The sequence below is a fragment of the Plecotus auritus genome, assembly GCF_963455305.1.
Source record: "Plecotus auritus genome assembly, chromosome: 7".
NCBI lineage: Eukaryota > Metazoa > Chordata > Mammalia > Chiroptera > Vespertilionidae > Plecotus > Plecotus auritus.
In genome coordinates, this window is record NC_137774.1 from 63238342 (window position 1) to 63252286 (window position 13945).

Here is a 13945-nt window from a genome sequence, read left to right on the forward strand (position 1 = left end):
CTTCGCTCTCTCCAGTGCGGCCTGTATACAGCATTTACTTAGTCTTCGCTCAGAGTGCTGTCTAATGCTCACGGTCTCCTTGAGCACCAAGTTCTAGGCCTCTGAATCACAGACATGAAAAGGCAGCCTTAGTGATTCCTGTTTCTGAAGCCATGTCCAACCCAGCAAGATTGAGGACAGTTTTAATTTGGGCCTCGATTTTACAATGTTTGATTTGATGGAGAGACTGCTAGGCATGAGGTTACTGGTATCAACCAATGGTCACTGGTGCCAACTCAGTGCCAACAGAATCCCTCATTTGGGGTGCAATGAAGAAGGAAACTATTTGGTGGAAACAGCTCAACAATGATACATGATAGTTTACCCCCTGCCAGTCAGATGGCAAGACATCTTCGGTGCTTCAGCTCTAGTCCCTGAAATGCAGTCTTCCGTCTTTTTTTTTTTTAATTTCAGAGAGGAAGGGAGAGGGAGAGAGAGAAACATCAATAATGAGAGAGAATCATTGATCGGCTGCCTCCTGCATGCCTCACAATGGGATCAAGCCTGCAACCCGGGCATGTGCCCTTGACCGGAAACCAACTGGAACCCTTCGTTCCGCAGGCTGACACTATCCTCAGAGCCAAACTGGCTAGGGCCAGTCTTTGGTATTTGGAGGAAAGTAGCTCCCTGAGCCAGAGGAGAGCTGGCTTATATAGACAGAAATCCCCGCCCTGGTCCCTGATTGGTCCATTCTCATGCTAATGACTGAATACTCACAGTTTGGTCCAAAAACACTGTTCTTATTGGTCAGAATAGAGCTGCTCTGATTGGTCAGAGCTGCACAGCTCCCATTGGATGGGGAAAGCCTCAGTCCTATTGGGTGAAATAGGATTCCAGGAATTCTTTTATAAGGGCTGGCTCAGATGGCAGAAATGCCTGCAGGCAGTTCAGTGCGCAGGCAGGCAGTTTAGCTCAGAGGCTCCTTCCAGAAGTGCAGTTTGTGTGAGAGGCCCTTGTGCAGAAATGACTGCTAGGCTTCTGCTTTGCTTTTCCTTCCTTCCTTCCTTCCTTCCTTCCTTCCTTCCTTCCTTCCTTCCTTCCTTCCCTCCCTCCCTCCCTCCCTCCCTCCCTCCCTCCCTCCCTCCCTCCTTCCTTCCTTCCTTCTTTCCTTCCTTCCTTCCTGAGTTAGCCACCAGGAGCCCTTCTTAGTAGGCATCTTTTTTCTTAGGGTTCAGACTGGGAATCACCGGCCTTTCCAAAGGACACAGGACCTACAAAAGCTCACTATATAGGTATCACAAACCCAGGTGTTTTCAGGAGCGAGGCAGATTATAAAAAGAGGAAAAGCTTAGTGTAAGACAGCAGGGGTTGGTGGGGACTGTGGTAAACTAGAGAAGGCATGTCCTATCCAGAGGCACCATGCCTTTCTGAATGGGCTCCATGTTGCTGAATCTACAGTAACATTCCCTTCTTTGTGGGGCATATGTTGCAAGACCCACAGTGGATGCCTGAAACTGTAGATAGTACCAAACCCTATCTACACTTTTTTTTCTGATACATAATACACTTTATGGCTTCCCTGTGTCATACCCCAATGGCCAGCATCACTACTCTTGCACTTTGGGGCCACCATTAGGTAAAATTAGGGGACTTGAACACAGGCACTGTGGTGCCACAATAGTCAGTCTCGTGACTGAGAGAGCTGCTAAGTTAGTGGCTTATGCTGCCGGGAGATGTGGACAGAGGGTGATTCGCATCCTGGGTGGCACAGAGTGGGACTGTGTGAGATTTCATCACACTACTCAGAATGGTGTGTGATTTGAAACTGATGAATTGTTTATTTTGGGAATTTTTTATTCAATATTTTCAGACCACAGTTGTGGTGAGTAACTGAAACCATGGAAAGCAAAACTGCAGCTAAGAGAGACGACTGTATTCTTTATAACAGGAGTGGGGAACGTCCCGTCGCGGGCCGTAAAAGGCCTGCAAAATCATGTGGTCTGGCCCTACCAAGGCATTAGGGTGAGTTAATTAAATGTTTGACCAAATACAGCAGCTAATTTTTAAGGTGATAATTTTGTATAGCCCAAGAATGATGTTATTAACATCCAAATGGCCCTAGCTTGTTTAGCTCAGTGGATAGAGAGTTGGTCTGTGGACCAAAGAGTCCCAGGTTCGATTCCGGTCAAGGGCACATGCCCAGGTTGCGGGCTTGATCCCGGGAGGCAGTTGATCAATGATTCTCTGTCATCATTAGTGTTTCTATCTCTCTCTCCCTGTCCCTTCCTCTCTGAAATCCATAAAATATGTTAAAAAATAATAAAATAAACATATAAATAAATAAATATCCAAATGGCCCGTGGCAGGGGAAAGGTTCCCCACTCCTGCTTTATAAGAAGCTTGGAATCAGGTGTGTGAAGGACATCTCTTGATTTTTAAGTTGTCAACTTATTTAAATGTTAAAACAACAGACCAGGCTGATAGACCTATTAGACTTCGGATCTAGTGTCAAGAAGCATAGATGACATTGTGTTTTAGTCTGTTCGGGTTTCTATAAAAAATGCTATAGGCTGATGGCCTAAACAACAAACATTTACTTCTCACAGTGCTAGAGGCTGGAAGTCCAAGATCAAGGTGCCGGCAGATTCCGTGTCTGGTGAGGGCTTCCTGGCTCATGGACAACCACCTTCTGGTTGTTTGCTGGTGGTGGAAGGAACAAGAGAGCCCTCTTCAGGATTTTTTTTATAAAGGCACTGATCCCATTTATGAGGCCTCCACCCTCATGACCTACTCACCCTGCAAAGGCCCCATCTCTAAATACCATCACACTGGGGTTGAGATTTCAACATTAACTTTGAGGGGGTCATAAAACACGTATACGTTTACTAGAGACCCAGTGCACGAAGTTTGTGCACAGGTAGGGTCCCTAGGCCTGGCCAGCGATCAGGGCTGATCTATGGGGCGACTAGTGGGGCGATCCAGGGGCCCCCACTGGCACCCACCTTGGCTGGCCTGGGACCTATGGGCTGGGGGCAGCTCCTGCATTGAGCATCTGCCCCCTGGTGGTCAGTGCGTGTCATAGCGGCTGGTTGTTCTGATGTTCGGTTGATTTGCATATTAGGCTTTTATTATATAGGATAGCACATACCTGAGAAAAGTCACAAAAGCAAATTGGGATGAAGTATGGAAAGAGGAATTTTGGCCCCAAATTCAGAGCAAAGAAGGTCACTTGCAGGACTAAGAAATGAAGCTATTGGCCACTTGCTGTTCCTTGAAGGACAGAAAAAACATTTTCTCTAAGCAAAGACAATTGGAGAAGTTGGAAAGATGAGCTCTTCAGCCATGCTTTGCTCGCACGCTGTGCTGGGGCCTAAGCACATGGTAATGGGCATTTGCACCTAAGGACTGGGGTAGGGTGGGGATCAGGGAAGTCAGGACAGGGGTCTTCACAGGTTGGAGTGTGTGAATTCGATGAGTCTTGAGTCAGGATTCAAAGAAGGCAAGAGACATAAAGCAAGAAGGTGGGAGGGTGAGAAGGGAAGAATGTGTTTGGGTCAAGACAGCCTGGGAGCAAAACTCTGGGGTCTGAAGAATGAGATTTGGGGACGATGGGAGGACCTGGCCCCAAAAGGCAATACAACTTCTGTTTTAGGCCCTTCTCTTGTTTGCATTCTCCCAGATGATCTCATGGTTTTAACTACCCCACTATGCCATAGCCTCCAAATCTCTGTCTCTGGTTTATATATTATTTCTTAACCCCAAACCCACATAAACAACTGTTTACTGGGTATTTACACTGGGTTGTCCCAGAGATACTTAAGTCCCAACATATCTTCCTATAAAATACATTCACAGTAGCTTTGTTGATAGCCAAAGGGGTGGTGGGCAATACAAATGCCCATCAGTAGAATGGATAACCATGGACAATGAACTTGATTCAGCGATGCAAAGGAACAAACTCCTGGCTCATGCAGCAACAGGAAGCTAAATGCAAAAGTCTGCCTCCTCTATAAAGGAAAACTTGTTTCACACGCACGATACTTCCCTAAACATGTGGGTGTTTCACACCATGCAATCCTCTCATTCTCTGCAGACACCAACCAGGTGTCCTACAGTTTAATTCAGTTCTGTCACTAACCACCTGCAGTTAGCACAGACTCCACAGGTGAAGGGTGCAATCCCACAAGGCTGCCACCACTTGAGACTCCAATCACAAACAGTGGGTCTTAAGGTCGCCCACACTTCTGTCTGGCCGGCCTCTCCAAGACCCCTCTGTGGGTTTTGTAATTTGCCCACAGAGCTCAGAGAAACACTTCTGTTGTACTGGTTTAGTATGTGATAGGGATGTGCTAAAGGATACAGAGGAACAGCTGAATGAAGAACTACACGGGGCAAGGTCCAGAAGGATCCCAGGTGCGGGAGCTTCTGTCCTTGGGGGTTGGGGTGCGCCACCCTTCCAGCACATGAATGTGTCCACCAGCCCAGAAGCTCTGCACACCCCACAGTTTGAGGAATTTGTGAGGCTTCATTATGCAGGCACGATCAATCAGTTACTAACTCCATCTCCAGCCCCAGAAGATGGGGGCCGAAAGTTCCAAGATCCCAATCATGGTAGGTCCTGCTGGGACAGCCTCCATCCAGAAGACATTCAGGAGCCCACCAAGAGTCCCCCTATTAGAAAAAAGGATGCTCCTATTATCCAGGAAATCCCAAGGGCTTTAGAAACTTTGCTAGGAACTCAGATCAAAGGCCAAATAGTAGAACAAAGGATGCTCCTCACAGCCCTGTCGCACAGGAGATTCCAAGGGTTTCAGGAGCTCTCTGTCCGGAAAACCAGGGGCAGAGACCAAACATACACTTCTTATTGTGTGACATCCTATGGCTCCATGTAGGTGAAGCTACAACACTGACCTTCAGGGATGGAGGTGGGAGCAGGGAGTCCTGTGTGGGAAGGAGGGAGGGGCCGCAGGACTTCCTGAGAGTTGGAAATGTTCTACATCTTGATTGGGGTTTCGGTTACTTGTGTTTATACATTTGTCAGAACTCACAGAACTGCACACCTATTTATGCATTTCACTCTATCCACCTCAACCTTTAAGACATTAAAACGAAAAAAATGGTGGATGTTTTGTCAGCATGACAAGCAGAATGCTGGTGGAACCACCTGTGGAGAAGCCCTACACCTGGCAGTTTTAAGGCTCGAAGGAAGGGGGAATCTCGCTGACTGAAATCAGACTAGCCACCTCTTCCCCCCTTCTGCTCACACGCCAAAGTTGCCCTTCCTCCACTTCTCATCTCACTGAAAACGCCACCACCCTCCCAGGTGCTCCAAGCAGAAGTGGAGCTGTCCTTCACTCCTGACCTCCCTCACCCAATCCATGTCCAGCCCTGAGAAGTCTGTCTCCCACTTCTTTCCCTCCACACTGCAGACACTGAGTCAGGCCCCGCCATTTCTCACCATGATGACTGCAGTCACTTCTTAAAGGTTTCAAACTGGCCTCCCCTAACTGAGTCCCTACCCTAAACTCAGAGTGTTCTTCCCAGGGCCCTGTGAAAACCTGCTGTGCTCAGATCAGCCCAGACTTCTTGATGGGGTGTGCAAGGCTTTCTCAGCTCCTGGCTGCTTCCCAGTCCACATCTGCCTTTCCTTCAGTGCTCCAGCCAGATTTTAGTCCTTTGAATGTGTCTTGTTGTTGGCTTGGTAAAGGCTTTCTGCTGCTGACTCCAAATTCTTTACCTGGATAACTCCTAAATACATCGTGTGCAGAGGACCCAATTCCTGCTGGGATGCAAATTCTTTGAGCATCTGTATCTGCTTTGCTCCCTGATGGAGCCTCAGAATCTAGGGCAATACCTGGCATGTAACAGGCACTCAATAAGTATTTCTTGAATGAATGAATGAATGAATGAATGAATGAATTTTCCCTGATATTAAACCCCATGGAAAGCTTTTTGTTGCCTCTTTGCCTTATAAAGACAAGTGAGTAATGCAACAATAATTATGTCTACCATCCATTGAGCATCTACTAAGTGACAAGAATGGTTCTGAGAACTTTGTGATACATTATCTCATGTCATTAACTCATTTGCTTGGAAAGGGGACTGAGATTTAGAAAGCAAATGCAAATAAGTGCCTCTCTGTGGTTGTGGGCAGTCCTCATGGATCTTGTGTTCTAGTGTGAGGAGAAAGACAATAAGTTAAGAAACAAGTACATATCTGGTTTGTAAGGTGGTGATAAGAGATATGAAGAAAATAAAGTAAATAAGGGGGAGGGAGATTGCTGAGAGCTATTTCATGTCAGGCACTTGGGGAAGAGCTCTCTTAGAGGTAGGGAGCTCTGGGGAAAGACCTCCAGGTACAGGAGGCAGAAAGTGCAAAGGCCCTGGGAAAAGAATGTGTTTGGTGCTTTCAGAGAACAGCAACGAGGCCATGTAGTTATAGCAAGGAGAAGGGGCTGAAATAAGAGGGTGCAGAGGGGCCAGGTTTTCTGTGGCCTTTGCCTGTTTCTCTGACAGAGACAGGAAGGTCTGGGATGTTTGGTGGAGGAGTGTTGTGAGCCAGGATTACACAGCTTGTCCACTGCCAGAGTTGGGATTCTAAGCTGAGCTTTTAATGCCACAATTTTCTCACTCCTAGAAGCAATCCAGTAACAAGGCCCTGGCAGCTGCAGATCTCCCTGCTGTTCTCCTATCTCTCCTTGTTCCAGAGCATTTGCAGCCATTTGAGTCACTATTTTACTGCTCACAGAAGCAGATCCCTCCCCCATTGCACTGAGGACAAACATGGGCCTCACCCATTCATTTATCCATTTAACCAGAAACTATATTAGTTGTCAGGGAAACTGTGGAGAATGAGACATAGTCTGTACCCCCACTGTTTTCATTGCGCCTGGGGGAAAAGTGAACAGCCAGTTATCATCCAGTATAAATGGGAGGTGAAATGAATGAAGGGAGCAAATAGGGACACCTAGTCCAGACACAGGGAATCAAGGAGGACTTGCCTGAGGAAGTAAAACTGGGGTAACTAAGTTGACAAAGGAAGGAAGGAGAAAGAATAGCTATCCATAGAGAAGCAAGAGCACATGCAAAGGCCCTGAGGTGGGAGGTGAAAGGATGAAGCAGGGAAGAAGGAATCAAGGAGTGATGTGGTGGGAGAGCCAAGTAGGGCCCAATCATGCTGGGCCATATTGGCCAGTACACGCTCCAAGGTCTTTATCCTAAAAATGAGTCACCACTGAAGCATTTTAAGCAGGTGGTGACTCGGTTGGGTGTGAGGAAGTGGAAACTTGCTCTGGCTGCATGTGAAGCCCAGTGTGGAGGGAACCAAGGTGACTGTCCAGGTGAGAACTGATGGCAGGTGATGTTGGTCGAGATGAAAAGAAGATGAATTCTAGAGGCCGTGAGGAGGAAAAGGTGACTGCTCCTTGTGAGATGTGAGGGCTTCAAGAGAAATGGAGGTGCCAAGGATGGCCTCCAGGTTCTGGCCTTGCAGAATGGGATGTTGGCCGTGGTTTTCATGGGATAGGGGTGTGTGAGTGGCAGGAACCACAGCATGCATGTCTATATGTGTCTTCCTACAAAGGCATCGTCAAACCTTAATGATGTGTCTGTGTTTCCCCCTCCAGAGGGCCAAGATCGGCCAGACACCTAAGACTCCAGAAGAAAAAACTACCAACACCATAGCCAAGTTTGACAACAATGGGAACAGGGACCGGATGAAGCTGAGTGATTTTAACTTCCTGATGGTGCTTGGGAAAGGCAGCTTTGGCAAGGTACAGTGTGGTTTGGTGGTTGTACCTGCTCCAGAAAGAAATTACTAAAAAGGCAAACACATTTGTCTGAGAAGGTGACATACAAACTGAGACCTGAGGATGAGAATGAACAAGCTAAACATTCAAAGAGCTAGGAGAGAACAGCATGTGCAAAGGTCCTGGGGTAGGGAGGGCTTGGTACATTTTAGGTACCATCAGAAGGAGTTGGGGCCAAAATGTCATGAATGAGGGAGGTAGCAGGATGTGAGGTTGAATAGATGGGCAGGGCCTGGTCGTGCATAGCCTTATGAGCTATGGTGGGGAGTTTGGATTTTACTCAGTGCAGTGGGGAGCCTCTGAAAGATTTTAAGCAGAAAAGTGACACAATCAGATTTGCCTTTTGGAAAAGATCACTCTTGCAGCCAAGAATGGAGACAGTTTTTTTCACATAGCAGCACAGTTGAAGGATGACCCCGGGCCTCGTAGAGTGGTTCTGGATGCTTTTATAGATGCCTGGAGAGACTGTTTTACTGAACCTGAGATGGTATTATAAGTATTCCCGACTTATTTAGTGTTGTGTTGAGCCTTTTAAGCCCTTTGTGTGCCACAAATATGTCTAGTATAAATCTCATACCATGAATGCGGGTGTGCAAAGAATACAAGTTTCTTCCCCATCTCAGTAGCCTGAGTAAAGATATGAGTTATCCTTGAGTTGCCCTCACGCTGCTCGTACGCCAGCTGTGAATCAGCTGGTGAGTCCTGGCACCTGCTTCCCCAGAGCACGTCGTGCACTGACACTTCTCTCCACGCTCCCTGATGCGACCTGCGCTAACTGTGTACACCACTGGACTGCTGCAGAAACTCCTCGCTGCTTTCCCGCTTCCACCCGTGACCTGTAGTAATACCCCTTCCACAGAGCAGCCATAGTCATTTCTTAAAACACTACATTAGGTCAAGGCACTCTCCTGCTTGCAACACTCCAATGACATCTCTTCACCATTAGAATAAATTCTATACTATGTCGTGGCTTACATCATTCTTTTTTGTAAAATATATTTTTATTGATTTCAGGGAGAAAGGAAGAGAGAGAAAGATATAGAAACATCAATGATGAGAGAGAATCATTGACTGGCTGCCTCCTGCATGCCCCACATTGGGGATCGAACCCGAAACCCAGGCATGTACCCCGACTGGGATTCGAACTGTGACCTCCTGGTCCCTAGGTCAACACTCAACCACTGAGCCACGCCGGCTGGGTTGGCTTACATCATTCTTAATTATGACCCTTGATATAAACCCCACTCAACGACTTCCTTTTCTTCCTCCCGCCACCCACTCTGCTTGGTGGTTCTTGGGATTGTGAAACAGACAAAGCTCCTTCAGCCTTAGAAGGTTTGTGATGCATGGCTGGCTCCTTCTTGCCATTCCCAACTCGACTTAGAGGTCATCTCTCTCGGGAAGCCTTCCCAGACCACCTCCTCAGAGAGCCACTCATTCATTCTTCACTATATTTAACTCTCGTAGCACCCATCACCCAATGCTACTGTTCTTGCTTGTATTGGTTTGTCTTTCTTCTCCTCCTAAGATCTGACCTGCACAAGAGCAGGGACCTTCTCGGTCGTGTTCACCACTGTACTCCCAGTGCCTGTGGATTGAGTTGAGTCAGGGCCCAGACTGAATGCTAGATTTTCTCTATGGGGCCCAGGTGGGGATCTGGCCCACGCGGGAACAGCCTCTCATGGGATGGGCGTTGAGAGCAGGAGCACGCAGTAGGGTTGCTGAGCAGTCCCACGTACCCCGTAAGAAGTTGGTAATGGCCGTGGTCCACCTCACTGCATGCTCTTTGCCAGCAGCTCTGAGCAGCCTAGATGTGGAGACGTGGATGGTGGGTGGAGTTTACAGTAATGAGGGAGGTAAGGATTCTGGGATGAGGGATGCCCAGTGCAGATCCACTGGAGCCTACTTCCAGAAGGTTCTCAGTAAAAGCAGAATGAATAAATGAATGCAGACAGTGTCTAGACCGGGCTGGAAGGAAGTCAGAGCTGGAGGAAGGTTGTAACCTGGTGAGAAAGAAGGAGTCTGGAGTCCTGGGGATGAAAAACAAATGGAGGAGGTCAAGAGATTTAAAATGCTAAGAACAGAGGCATTTAGATCCAAAGTTGGGGCGGTTTCCATGATGACATGGAAGAATGTGGCCTAAATGAAGAGTTCTAATTGGCTGAGGCTTTTGGAAAGTTTTTAAAATTATATTTTTAGCAAGCAATACATCCCTGGTTCCTCATTAAAATTATATTTAAAGGGTAAATATTTCGAAGTCTTGCTCCCACCCAAGTTTGCATCTTTTCGTGGCCCCACCCTGCTACTGCCCTCCGTAGGTTAACACTTTTGTTCATTTAATTTGCATCTTTCCAGTGTCTCTATGTTAATTTAACAAGTATAAATGTACATTTTTATTCTTAGCCTTGTTACCTCCAAAGTTAACAATGTAGGTTGGAGAGTTTTTTATTGAGGAATGGAAGCTCCAGAGGGCCTCGTGGAAAGGGTTGGGGCTGGGGGGGTGGAAAGGTGGGAGAGAGGGCCATTGGGGAGCAGTGAGGGAACGAGCGAGTATAGATGATATGTTTCCATGGAAACTGTTATAATAATTGGAAGTTCAGTTTCAGACTGGGGATATGGCATCAAATAAATGACAACAACAGTATGTCATGAAAACAACTAGGATAACAAAAACCTCTGTGATCCTTCAAAACAAGTAGTAATCCTTTGCCACCCTAGTTTGCCAACCGTGGTTTTACATGGATGTGGTTTTATATTTAGATGCCTGAGTTTCACATTTTGCAGTCTTGTTAGGCAGATAGATCACACCCCTTAAAGGGGAGAGCACCACAGGGCAGCTGCTATCCCCCACGTTTTGATGCATTTCAAAGCAAGTTGCAGATGTTGGTACACTGTACCCCTAAACTCTTCAGCATACATATCATTGAACCAGAATTCAGTATTTGTTTTTAACTATTTTAAGGGGAAATTTACATACAATGGGGGAAACAAATATGTATAGCAACCTATGAGTTTTGAAAAACATGTACTTTGAAACCCTGTGGGGATGTATGTATTAATCTAAAAAAATCACACAGATGTGACGTGCCACTGAGTCGGATGCGCCAAGAGCGCCTGCGGAGTGGGGGTGGCCTTGCTGAAGGCAGGGAAAGCTTCCAGGCCAAAGGGATATCTGGAGGACTGGCAAGGACACAGACCGGGGACGGAGCACATGGAGCTCTCAGAAGGCTCCCTCTTCCTGGTCAGACCCCAGCCAGGCTTGGTTGATCTGGGGCTCCTTTGTAGCAAGGGTGAATTCAACTGTGGGACCGCGCCCCTGCCCGCCCCCCCCCCCCCCCCCCCGCACCATGTATACTGGCTCAGACACCATGGAAGCTTCCTTTTCACTCATGTAGCAGTACCAGGTGGGTGTTTCTGGCCTTGCCCACATTCTCCATGTGGTGGTTAAGGGACCCAGGTTCCTTCCATCTCATGCGGCTCCATCAATTCCTATGGCCTCGTTCTGTCTTCATTCAGAGGCAGAGGGGAAAGAGAATATGGAGGAGGCTCAAGTTGCATCTGAAAAGTCTTAGTTTGGAAATGGTACCCGTCGCTTCTGCCGAACCACTAGTAGAGAGAACTTAGTCGCATGGCCTTCCCTCATGCAAGGGAGGCCAGGAGAACAATTTTGGTGGAAAGCTAATCTCTCAGCTACACGCTCTGCTTTTCAGCTGCTGTTGGAGTTTTTCTTGGGGACACAAAAGACCTTCTGCTTTCCCCTTTAAAACTCCCAATCTATCACACCCACACACAGAAGACTTCAAGCTCCTCCTCCCAGTGATATTTCCTTGTGTTCAAATCATGGAACATTCCAGGTGTTAGTGCTGCTTTTCCTGAAGCACAGCATAAGCTGGAGGTGAATCAAATAGGAAGTTAGTGTATGAAAGGAAAAGAAAAAAGTGGACCACCTTTAGAAGCTGGGGCTCATATATTACATTTATCATTTCAAAAAGTCCCATCCAGGTCTGTTGCTCTGTATGCATCTAAGAAGCACTAAAATCAGCAGCTGAGCAGTGAAAACAAAACCCAGCCTTCTCCTTTAGTGCTTGAGGGCGGGAATGTCACTAAGGAGGCCAAGGGGTGCGGCTGTGGCCCTCCCAGACTCAGCACGTGTGCTCTCCAAGGTGCTGATCCAACTCCTTTAGCTCAAAATTCACACAGGCAACAGGTTGAGTAGAGCCTTGGCCAAGTTTCCTAAATATTTTGTTATTCATGCACCTGTTTACTTTTTGCCATATACATGCCTCCTTTATACTACCTTAAATATTTTCTTTAAGTTGATGTAGTTGACTTCCTTTTCTTTTCCTTTTTTTAAAATACTCACCCAAGAATATGTTTTTATTGATTTTAGGGGAGGGGAGGGGAGGGGAGGGGAGGAGGGGAGGGGAGAGAGAGAGAGAGAGAGAGAGAGAGAGAGAGAGAGAGAGAGAGAGAGAGAGAGAAGCATTGATGTGAGAGAGAAACATTGATCGGTTGCCTCCTGTACATGCCCTGATTTAGGGATTGAAGCCAAAACCTAGGTATGTGCCCTGACTGGGAATTGAACCCTCAACCCTTTTGGTGTATGGGTCAAGACCCCAACCAAATGAGCCACCTGGCCAGGGCTGACTTCCTTTTCTTGTTCTTAGCATTGCCCAAAGCAGTAATATTGGTGAAACCACTGGCTTGATATGCCTGTTACATGTTTACTAGAGGCCCGGTGCATGAAATTCATGCACTTGGGGGGGGGGTGTCCCTTAGCCCTGATTGCAAGAGGGCACAGGCCAAGCCAAGGGACCCCACTGGTGCACGATCGGGGCCGGGGAGGGATGCGGGAGGTTGGCCAGCAGGGGAGGGGCTTAGTCCCGATCAGCCAGACCCCAGCAGCAAGCTCACCTACCAATTGGAGCATCTGCCCCCTGGTGGTCAGTGCACATCATAGCGACTGGTTGACCAGTTGACTGTCTGCTCCCTAGTGCACATCATAGCGAATGGTTGAGCGGCCTTAGCATATCATTAGCATATTACACTTTGATTGGTTGAATGGACAACCAGATGATCAGATACTTAGCATATTAGGCTTTTATTATATAGGATTTTAGTGTTTTAAGAGAATTTATTTTAAAAAAGTAATTTTGCTCATGGTACAGGTACCACATTTTATGGAAAACTGTCTTAAGATCTTAAACTCACAATGACAATTTGGAATTTCAGTTACTATTGTATTTGTAAGGACATGAAGTGTTTTTGCTACATTTCTGTTCATATCTGGACGGTACAGAAAGTCTCCAATCTTTCCTGTCCCCCACATCCTGTCCTTTGAAGAGGAGCACACTCAACATTTCCTGTGTCCTTAGAGACCTTTCCTGTGGTCTTGACTGGCCCTTCTCCATCATTTCTTCACGGAATTCATCCAGGGAATCAAACTGCTCTTTCGAGATTTGCTGCCTCTGCTCCCCCATGCCCCTGTGCCTCATCCTTTTGCACTGTAACTTCTGCCCTCAGCAGCTTCTGAAACACCTGTCTCCCAGGTTACCAGTGATCGCCTAGCTCCTAATTCTCCAAATCTGAGGATAAGGTGTGGTGGCAGCTGTGGTGGCAGAGGGCAGGTGTGAGGGAAAGGAACTGGGGCTGAGGTGGGACCCCACACCCCATTCCAGGGAGATGTTATCACTTTTATAATAACTGCCCTCTGACAGGCATCATTAAGAAGTATGTATTGAGCATCTACTATGTGCCAGGCACTCTCCTAGGGGCAAAGGACATGGCTGTGAACAAAAGAGACAAAATATCTGTCCTCACGGAACCTATGTTCTGGTGGTGTGGTGATGGCGATGGTGATGATGATGATGGCACCCCTGGCACTCAGAGCCCTCTCTGTGCCTCAGGCTCTGCTGTAAGTGCTCTATGTGTACTGACTCACACTTACACTGTAATGCAGGACTGTTATCCCCATTTTACAGATGAGAAAGGAGACGCAGAAAGTGGCAATAACTTGCTAACACCACACAGCTAGTTAGCGGCACTTAACTGACCAGGTTTGGTTTAGATATGTGCGATCTTGGGTTCTTGATTGCAGACACTTAACACTTGCATTTCTACTCTACACAGTGGTCCCTTCTCCGTGCCACGAACATATT

At 47.2% G+C, this 13945-nt stretch overlaps 1 protein-coding gene across 3 annotated transcripts in view; it reads left to right on the top strand.

The window, feature by feature from the left end:
- The window catches only part of PRKCB (protein kinase C beta), a 301024-nt gene that overhangs the window by 224169 nt on the left and 62910 nt on the right, over positions 1 to 13945 (top strand). For all 3 annotated transcript variants that reach the window (XM_080681707.1, XM_080681708.1, XM_080681709.1), the window contains exon 9: positions 7605 to 7751. In XM_080681707.1, the coding sequence (XP_080537833.1) occupies positions 7605 to 7751 (147 nt within the window). The remainder of the gene's footprint in view (positions 1 to 7604; positions 7752 to 13945) is intronic.